The following is an 11268-nucleotide window of genomic DNA, read 5'->3' on the forward strand; positions in this document are numbered from 1 at the left end:
ATTGTGACAGAATATTAATGTGTATATATATATACACATTAATATTCTGTCACAATGAACATACAACATTAGAACAATCTTTGAAGCTTTCGTGAAAGAATAATATGGATTAAAGTACACATAAAACTCCCATTTTGTGATATTCACAACAATTATTGAGATATTAATTAAAGAAAACTTGTGAATGATCATGCAAAATATGATAAATATCAATCAAAAGTACTATACAAAAATTATCAAAAAAAAAATTACAACACGAGAAATACATTTGTTAACTTAAACAGATATTTTAAATTAATTTTATTAAAAAAAGGAGTAAGATCTATATAATTAACCAAGTATTTACATATGTAAGTACTTATTACGCAAGTAATTGTATGATATGTATCAATAATATTGAACGTTGAAATATCTAAGTATCAAATTGAGAAAAACTTAATATCGAGCATCAAAAACTCGGCGTGTCCCAATAAATAAATTCATAAATAAACTCATAAAAATATATTCATACAGGAAAGTCATTCCTATATACGGAATTTTATATACACAGTTTTGAAGTCACGAAACATCAATACAGGGTGAGTCAAAAGTCTCGGACCGGTGAAATATCTCGAAAAATAAGCGTTTTCGAAAGAAATGTTTCCTACAAAAGTTGTAGGGTTTTAAATGATCTATTCATTGATCTGGTCCGTTTGACTTTGGGTGGCGTCGTTAAGATCAGGTCAACTTTGCTTTTTTAAATAGAAGCATCTATTTTTTTATTACGGAATTTTATTCTACGTAAAGAAACAAACAACTTTTGATTGAAAAATTTTTTCATATAACCCCTATTTTTTAAGATATTTGTGGAAATATCTACAAAATTATTGGTTTCAATAATTTCTTACTCGAATTCTATCAACTTTATCGAAAAATAGCAAGAGATAAAAATTGCTTATTTTTTTCATAGAGCTCTGAGAATTTTTTCAGAATTTTTTATTAACTTTTTAGTACCTCAAGAAAATGCAAGAAAATGCAGTACATTTTGCATTTTTTTTTTTAGGAAACATTTCTTTCCGAAATGCTTAGTTTTCAAGATATTTCACCGGTCCGGGACTTTTTACTCACCCTGTAGATATCCTTATAGTGAAAAGTTGAAAATCATACAAGAATTAATAGAACACAACTTTACAAGTTGGAAAAATAGTGAAAAAGTACACATTGTGAAGAAAACTTAGTAATTAAAAAAAGAGATAATAACAAAAATATCTTTATTTTAAATTATAATTATTTAAAACTGTTAATAACAATCGTTTAAAATTACAAACTTAGAAATTAAAGATGTATCTATGTTGAGACATTTACGTAATACGTTATAAACATTTATATTGAAGAATAATGTATTCATTGGGACACGTCGAATTTTTGATCCTCGATATTAAGTTTTTCTCAATTTGATACTTTGATATTTCAGCGTTCAATTATTAATATTATTGATACTTACCGCACAATTACTTGTGTAATAAATACTTATATATATAAGTGCTTGGTTAGTTATATTGATCTTACTTCTTTTTTTAATATAAATAATTTAAAACATCTGCACACTTTTTTTAAGTTAACATGTAGTCGTTTTGTAATTTTTTAGTTTTGATAATTTTTGTATGGTACTTTTGTTTGATACGTACTCGGCATTTTTTTCTTTTGTAAAGACTTTATTACGATCTGACTGCTTTTTGTATAGATTATTTGGGTACAAATCTTATTACATTATTTTTTCAGTAAAAAAATGTAGCATCTTTGGTCAATTACGTGGTCAACTGCATTTTTTATTGTGAAATCATTAATTGAAATCTATTTTGTGTGCTTACTATGCACAACATTTGTATAATATCCATTATCAGTTATACTTTCATTGTGAAAAATTGCATTAATAATTTTATATACAGGGTATACCAAAATCCTGAGTGTTTTGTATTTTAAAAAGCTCTCGAGGTAAATTATGAGAATATGCAATAAAAAATGGGAATTTCTATTTAAAAAAATCGACGTAACTTTGACTTGACCTTGACGACACCACCCAAGGTTAAATACGGTATTAAATAGATTTTCTGAAACCCTACAACTTTTGTTTGAAACATTTTCCTAAAAAATATTTTTTTTTCGAGATATTCGACTGTTTCCACAATTTTGGCACACCCTGTTTATCTGTGCCTAAACATATTTTTAACGTAGATATACCTTTCATTTTTAAGTTTGTAATTTTAAACGTTTTGTTATTAGCAGTTTTAAATAATTATAATTTTAAAATGAAGATATTTTTTATTATTATTATCTCTTTAAGTTATTATTATCTCTTTAAGTTTTCTGCACAATGAGTACTTTTTCACTATTTTTCCAACTTGTAAAATTGTATTCTATTAATTTTTGTAAGTATGATTTTTTCCACTTTTCTAGAAATTCAAGTAATAGAATATAATTTGACTAGATCTCTATATTTGTAACATATTTTATTATAAAATTTTCTTCGCGTAGCGATATATCTTTTCCTCTAATATAAACTCGCAGGCTGCGTTCCAATATTCACTGCCAGTAAAAAACTCTATGGTATACGTGATTCAAATTATAGATCTTTACGACTGGCAGTGAATATTGGAACACAGTCGTAATAATTGAACTTTATTAAATTTATCTATGAAATTGTTTTACTTTATTTACAAGTTTGCGGTAGACGAAAAAATATAAGATCAATTTGATGTTTATTGCGCACGTAATATACGCCCGTTCTGATTGGTGCAGTCTATACGGAAATCTTTATAATATTTTACCTACGAAAATCTTTTCTTTCTCGCCAATTAATTTTAAATTCAGATTACATATTTGCAATGTAGATCGCGGACATCACAAGTATAGATTGATATAAAACTAATAATATACGTGAAAATGTAAATAGTTTGATATGTACAGGGTGTTGCATTTACATACAGGTCAGTACGATGAGTTGCCTCGTCGGCAGGCAACTCATAGTTGGCAGGCGCGTATCATAGTAGACCTTGGCGAAAGACCTTGGTGACCTTGTCACGCGCGCTTTCTTCCCTACGAAGTTTACTGCGTTTTCTCCAAGTTATGACGATTGCAACGGACTTACGATTGGACTATTAATCGATTATGACAGAAATAACAATACAAGTGGTAAAATGGATGTGATAAAAATAATATGATAATGGAAGATGGAGGTTTTATTTTAATAAAAAAATATCAATCACAGTCATTTTGTAGCCCTCGATTTTCACCAACCTTTTACTGATACGTTTCTTATATATTTATTTATAGAATTTTAAAAACATACATGTGGACACGATAACAACGTTATATATAATTAAAATAATTTGGATTAATGAGGAAAATAGAACAACAAACTTTCTTCTATCACAATTTCTTTATTATTATTATTATTATTTTTATTGGCATTTAAAATTTCGGTGAAATTCAGAGTTTCAAAAAAGATAAAAACGGGAGAATCGTAAGCCTCATGTGATCGGCTGCCACTCGTGTCCAATTCCACTTTGAAGTCAGCTTCTTCAAATAGTCGAGTGGGTCAGAAACGTAAACTAATAATCGTAATTAAACTGATGATGACCATTGAATGCTACGAATGAAACGACATTCCGATATACGAAGGTCGTTCAATAAGTCCTTAGAAAATCCAAGAGAAGGCGCTCGTAGTATTGAAAAAGGTTTGCTTTTAGTAAGCATCATCTCTCACTAGACTGCTGTTAAAGTTTCAGCTATATCCATCATGTGGTTTCATTTTCCTAGTCGATTGAAGCAAAAAAATTCTGTTTATTTAGAAAAATAGAAAAAAATGAGTTTCGTGCGGTGATTAAACACTTCTATTTAAAAGGCTTAACACCGCAAAAGATCAAAGTCGAGTTGGATGAAGTTCATGGCACATCTGCTCCTGTGTTTGCGACTGTTTACAATTGGGTAAATGAGTTTAAACGTGGCCGTACCTCCACAAATGATGAACATCGTTCGTAACGTCCAGTGGAAGTGACTTACTCCGAAATGATTGACAAAATCCACGATATGATTTTGAGTGATCGACGAATCAAAGTGCGCGAAATAGTTGAGGTCACAGGCATATTACAAGGTACAGTGTTTTCAATTTTGCACGAAAAATTGGGTGTGAAAAAAATCTCGGCAAGATGGGTGCCGCGTTTGCTCTCAGTGGAGAATAAACGCAATCGTGAGATCGATTCGGAGGCTGGTTAGGCGCTTTTCCGTCGCAATCCTGACGAGTTTTTGCGTCGATACATAACTGTGGATGAAACATGGATACACTACTACACTCCAGAGACAAAGGAACAGTGGGTTTTTAAAAGCGATCCGGCTCCGAAGGAGAAGACGGTGAAATCGGCCGACAAGGTGATGGCCACGGTTTTATGGGATGCACGCGAAATCATCTACATCGATTACTTGGAAAAAGGACAAACGATAAATGGAGAGTATTATGCGTCGTTATTGCACCGGTTGAGCGAAGAAATCAAGAAAAAACGTCCTCATTTGGCAAAGAAAAAATTCTCTTCTATCAAGACAATGCACGGGTGCACATCTGCGCAGTTTCGATAGCGAAACTTATGGAATTAAAGTTCGAATTATTACAACATCCACCGTATTCACTAGATTTGGCTCCCAGTGACTTTTTTTTTATTTCCAAACTTGAAAAAATGGCTCGGCGGAAAACGATTCATGTCGAACGAGGAGGTCATCGCCCAAACAGATGCCTATTTTGAGGACCTTCCGAAATCCTACTTTTTGGACGGCTTAAAAAAGTTGGAGAAACGCCGGGAAAAGTGTATCGAGCTAAAAGGAGATTATGTTGAAAAATAAAAAAAAAATCTACCCAAAATAATTTGTTTTTCTATCTTTTTCTAAGGACTTATTGAACGACCCTCGTATACTGTGTGTGCAACAGTCCTGTGCGATAATTTAATAATTATTTCGCAGACTCGAGATGTTTTAAGACCGTTATCATGATTTTTTATCCGTCGTTATCAGTTTAATTACGATTATTAATTGACGTTGCGTTTTTAATCCACTTGATTTTTTGATGAAGCTGATTCCAAAGTGGTATTGGAAACGAGCGGCAGCCGATCATGAGGCTTACGACTCTTTCTTTTTCATTTCTTTTAAAATTTTGAATTTTAAATACTAATAAAAATAATAATAATAAAGAGATTATAATAGAAGTTCGTTGTTCTATTTTCCGGCTTCCTCATTAATTCAAATTATTCCAATTATATATATAACGTTGTTATCGTGTCCACATGTGTGTTTTTAAAATTCTATGAATATGTAAGAAATGTATCGGTAAAAGACCGGTGAAAGTCGAGGGCTACAAAGTGACTGTGATTGATATTTTTTTGATTAAAATAAAATCTCCTTCTCCCATTATCATATTACTTTTATCACATCCATTTTTCTATCTGTATTGTTATTTCTGTCATAACCGATTAATAATCCGATCGTAAGTCCGTCGCGATCATGATAACTTCATAGAAAAGAAAGCGCACATGACAATTTTGCCAAGGTCTACTATGATACGGTACACACGTCTGCCGACGAGGCAATCCGTCATACTGACCTGTACTACTATCATACTTACTGTAAGGATGCAACACCTTGTACATCTAATGATCGACCATGAATCTTTTTCTCTAGCGTAAATTCGTAAATCGGTGACAATCATTATAGATACATGTTGCTTATTGCAGCCTATATGTTACAAACGCAATTTGATAGACAAACACGCATCGCTTGTGTGCATGCGTATGTGTGATCTGAAGTTGAATCTCTTGGTGATGCAAATGCAGTTTGATGGCAAACTCATTCGCTTATATGCGTGTGTACGTATGAATCTAAAAAATCTGAAAGTCTGAGCAAAAATGAAAGGAGATTTTAGCGGGCGAGATTTCGAGATCTCCGTATTACCTGCACCAATCTTAAACTTAGTGCAAATTACGCGCGCTAAATTATGTAAACTTTCATAAGATTTTCAATTATAGTTTTTGGGCTTGAGATATTTGACTCAAAAAACTAATCGGCCCAGAAATTCCAGAGAAGCTACGCGGTTGCATTGTTTTGTTGTTACATACTCGGCATCGCGCTACGACCGCGGCGCTTGATCGGAGCTGCATTCCTTAAACTGCATAATTATCTGTTTTTTTTCACATATTGTCTCAAGATAGCGGCCGAAATATGACCGACCGCTAAATTTTATTATCATACTCATAATCAGAAGACAAAAATACATCGAAAATACGTGTATACATTTAATTTTCTGGTGCTATTCTAGAGATTTTCTAGAAGTTTACCGAACTATTAAATTCAATTTAAAAAATTCAAACTGACTTTGAAAAAAAAACTTTAGTGTATTCATAATAAGGTCAAGCCAATAGTTGAGGTTACAATAATTTTTCAATGAAAAGTATCTAAAGCTGATAAAGCAGATTATTCAAAAAATTTGTATATTCGAATGTAGTATGTAATTCAATAGTGAAAGTAAAACTTTATTCTTCATTTTTGCTGGGTATTAATATGATTTTAGAGAAATACTATTCAAAATGTGCTCTTTTCTTCTTTTTTCCTTTTCATCTCTCTTTTCTTAATTTTGTTTTATTCATACTATAATCAATTAGTTGGATATTGGGCGAATAATAATAACGTAAATACTCTGTACCGTGCAAAAATATTCTTGCTAGGTATGTTGGAATATAAGAGCTGCCACATAAAATATGTTATAAACAAATGACACTTTCTTATGTAAAACATATTTAGATATCAAACAATAACATACTTCTTAATTTCTAACTGGTAACTGAAAAATAAATAATTATATAAATTATATAAATATTAAAAAATACAGGAATAAAGTATGGTGCAAAAATATACAATATAAATAATATTTTCTGGTTAGTGGATTATATATTAATACTAAATAATGTGTGATATATTATTAATTTATAGTAAATATAAGTGTCATCTGTTCATGACATTTTATCAGGGTTGGGTAAGTTAACTTTTTTTTTAACTAAGTTAAGTTAAAGTTAATGGTTTTGAAAATTTAACTTAGTTAAGATAAAGTTAACCCATAATTAAATTAATTGAATTAAAAGTTAAATTAATAAAAAAAAGTAATTAAAAAGTTAAAAATTAAATTTGTTTCATTTCATGACTTCAGGGTTTCAGTTTTACAAATAACGGAAAAAACAAATATACATCTTATTTGGAAACATTTTATTTACAGATACTTATTAAATTTAAGTAATAAAAGTTAGTAATAAAATTTAAGTAGTAAAAGTTTTTTTGAAAGGACCCCACACTAATCATATGAAAAAAGTGGTTTCAGTCGAATTGAATGAAACTATGATATTTTGTAGCTTATGAGGTATTGATCAAAAATCTTCAACAAAAAGTGTGAAAAAATGGACAGTTTTTTTCTAGCGCCATTAGAAAGTTCCTATTTTAGATTTAACCAAACCTTTATAGACCTTTATACACCAAACCTGTATACCTTAACAGTACACAGATTGTTTTTTTAACTGTATAGGCATTTATATATAACCATACGTGTGTTCATTATTGAATAGATTCATACTCAGTGTATATATGTGGTACGGGAGGGGGAGAGGTGTAATATGGGTGTGTATTGGTATGTATGTATTTGTATCGATAGTTACTCTATTAGTATGTCTGACTTTATTACGTCCAAAAAATGTGTGTGTGTAATCTAACTTAACCCGCCCAACACACACATACTTACGCACGCATATACAATTTTATATAAATACTGTGTACTGTAGATAAAGGTTTGGTTAGACCTAAAATAGTAACTTTCTAATGGCGCTAGAAAAAAAAACTGTCCATTTTTTCACACTTTTTGTTGTATTTTTTATCAGCACCTCATACGCTATAAAATAGCGTATACAAATACATAGTTTCAGTCAATTCGACTGAAATCACTTTTTTCATATGATTAGTGTAGGGTCCTTTTTATTGGACATTTTTCCTTGAAGATTGTCAAAAATGAGCTCTCCTGCACTGAACAGCCTTTCGACATCTCGCGACACCTTTATGGCACGATTAACTTCAAGATAATTGAATTAAAAATTAGGTTACCGATAAAATGTAACTAAGTTAAGTTAAAAGGTAAGAGTGTAAAAATGTAACTAAGTTAAATTAAAGCTTTTTAACTTAACTTTTAACTTTTTAACTAGTTACTACCCAACCCTGCATGTTATATAATAGTTTCAACATCTTGACATATATTTATGTCCATATTCTAAATCTCCTCTTTTATCGATAAAAGCCTTGAATATAGTTTCTCAGCCAATCAGGTGGTTCTTAAGTCTTTTTTAGAGATACTTTTATAGATAAAAGAGGATTCAGAATATGGGCCTTAGTCTATAATTAGTCTTAAAGGCTAAAACCGTTAGAATTAATCTTATTATTAGAATATTATTATTATAAACTTTAATAAATTATTTATATATAATGTTAAAAGAGAGAGACAATTTCATTATATATTTAAAATATCAATATTAAATCAATATTATATCAATATTAAGATTGAAACATTTTAGGAAATCTTTACTATCATGCATTTAAGCAATATTTGAATATATATATATATATATATATATATATATATATATATATAATCTTATGTATATATCTAACAATTTACTTTCAATTTAGTTAACTTTTAATAATCTATTTGAAAACTCCATGTTTTGATATTGATTTCTGTAATGTTCTTAGCTATTTGCCATTAACAGATATGTACTGTTTCTTCGAGATCATAGGATGTATATAGGAAAAGCATGATTAAATGAAACAATTTTACATACCATGTTTTCTTCGTATACAACTTTAACATTCTCCGGATTTTTCAAGAGTATTGTCACAATAACATAGGTCTCTGTTTGATACCAATCATGTCTTATTTTCGGGACAGACATCTAAAATTCAATATCTTTTAAGCTTTGATATTTTAAGGTTACAAACCTGCATTTTAATTTATACTATTGAATTCGCATAGGTATTAATATTTTACATTTTACAGGTAATATTATTGATATCCATTATATTCATATAAATGTTCAAATTATATACTTTATTATTGAAATATTAAATATATGTAATAAATTATAAACTTTAACTATATCTATATATATTATTCTCAAAACCTTTTTAGATACCTTCTCGAGAGCAGATGATAATAATATTTTCTTCTATTAACTCTCTTTTTGTTGTAATCTTTTCGATTGTTGCAAAAATTTATAAAAATTGTAATCAATAGCACTTTATACTGTCACGTCTAATCTATCATAACGTTCATAAACATTGTACTGACAATGAAAAGATAACGCTTCCCGAAGTTGCGTACCATTAAACCATGAAGTAAGAGAAAAGGAAGTCGAACTCCATATAACGAAAGTGGTCCTGATTCGTATCCCCTATAGCATTTTTCATTGGCCGCGTTCAGTAGAACAAGTGATCAGTAAGCGCTCAGTGAGCTCTTGCATCTGATTGGAGTATAGTTGGAGATCTAAAAGAATATGCCAAATCATATACAAGAGCTCCCTGAGCGCTTACTGATCACTTGTTCTACTGAACGCGGCTATTGGCTGCATTCAGCAGACTCAACAGTTGCACAACAGTTGAGTAATTTGTCAATGTAATTGGTCTAGATTTAGGGATCTAATAGCAAGAACCAATAATCGTTGATTGCTCACTGAGCGCTTTTTCTACTGAATGCGCCCATTGGCAGAACTGGTGCGCACTGAGTGCGCACTAAGGCTTGTTTACAATATATTTTCATATTTAAGGGTGCGTTCAGATTCCCTACCCGGGTGCACTCTATCACTAGAAACACTATAGTATATGTTACATATACTATAGCACTTCTAGTATTAGAGTGCACCCGGGTAGGGAATCTGAACGTACCCTAAGATCGTGTCTTATAGCGAATTCGGTAGCTTGCACTAGTGCGCACTGAGTGTGCATTAAGGCTTGTTTACAGTACATCTTATATTTAAGATCGTGTATTAAATACATATTTAAAAACATTTTAACTAATAAAATGATTCGTACGGATGTTATACATATCATATTATGGTTAAAAATATTTGAGAATTTATTTGAGAATTATTTAAGACAATCTTTAAATATAATAACATACTATGAACAAACCTTAGTGCGCACTCAGTGCACACTAGTGCAAGCAACCGAATTCGCTATTAAATACATATTTAAAAATATTTTAGGTAATAAAATGATTCGTACAGATGTTATACATATTATATATTTGTATGTATTTGACCGGAAAAAAACTCCGGCTGGAAAACTATTCTTTTAAATCGTTTGTATTTTGTATGAAGAGTTTTGAAGTGCAATTGAAAAGATTTGTGAGTCATTCTATTACTTGTAATTAATTGTTCTTTTTTGGACCATGTATTTAGCCGGAAATAATAACCGGAGGTAAATTAAACAAAGGTTCGGTATGATATCGTTTGTATTTCGTATGAAGAGTTAAGAATATCATTAAAAAAGTTTGTGAGTCACCCAGACAATTTTAATTAAATGTTAAAAATCATATATTTGGCCGAAATATCAATCTTAAGCGCTGTTGTGGAAGTACCGTCAGGCACGATCGATATACTATCTAGTATTTCAATATTCATGGTTCATTTTCGGGTAATTATGTATAATAAGGCCTTTTTCGAATTTTGTTATCTTTTTGCAGCTCTTTTGGTAAAAATATTTATTTTGACTCCAATATTGATAATCAATCGGAGGAGTCCGAAAAATATGCAAGTTATATATTGTTTTAACTTTTTTTTTCACTTGTAGAACTTATTAAAAAATTATTAAAAAAAAAAGTTGAACACTTTAATAAACTGACTGACGGTTAATGTGACGATAGGTTGAGTTAGGTTAGTTTTGAAGGGGGGTGCAGGGGGCGTAGCTCCCCGCTTGTCGTTCGATATTGCAGTTACATAATGTGATTAAAAGATCAGTAACTTGTTTAAATTGTGGGAAAGCAGCAACGTTCTACTAGTAAAAAAAATTAAAAAAAAGTTAAAACAATATATAACTTATATATTTTTCGGACTCCTCCGATTGATTATCAATATTGGAGTCAAAATAAATATTTTTACCAAAAGAGCTGCAAAAAGATAACAAAATTCGAAAAAGGCCTTATTATACATAATTACCCGAAAA

General features: G+C 30.4%; 1 protein-coding gene across 1 annotated transcript in view; it reads right to left on the reverse strand.

Annotated features, from left to right (window-relative positions):
* Window positions 1–9450, reverse strand: part of LOC116851754 (protein SGT1 homolog) — a 52192-nt gene extending 42742 nt beyond the window's left edge. The window contains exons 1-2 of the mRNA XM_032831489.1: window positions 9243–9450; window positions 8892–9002 (exon numbers count right to left, since the gene is read on the reverse strand). Of these exons, the coding sequence (XP_032687380.1) occupies window positions 8892–9002 (111 nt within the window). The 5' untranslated portion in view covers window positions 9243–9450. The remainder of the gene's footprint in view (window positions 1–8891; window positions 9003–9242) is intronic.
* Window positions 9451–11268: the final 1818 nt, after the last annotated feature.

This window comes from Odontomachus brunneus, unplaced genomic scaffold (assembly GCF_010583005.1).
Source record: "Odontomachus brunneus isolate Ranch 3 - 2012 unplaced genomic scaffold, Obru_v1 Obru_scaffold_189, whole genome shotgun sequence".
Taxonomy (NCBI): Eukaryota; Metazoa; Arthropoda; class Insecta; order Hymenoptera; family Formicidae; genus Odontomachus; species Odontomachus brunneus.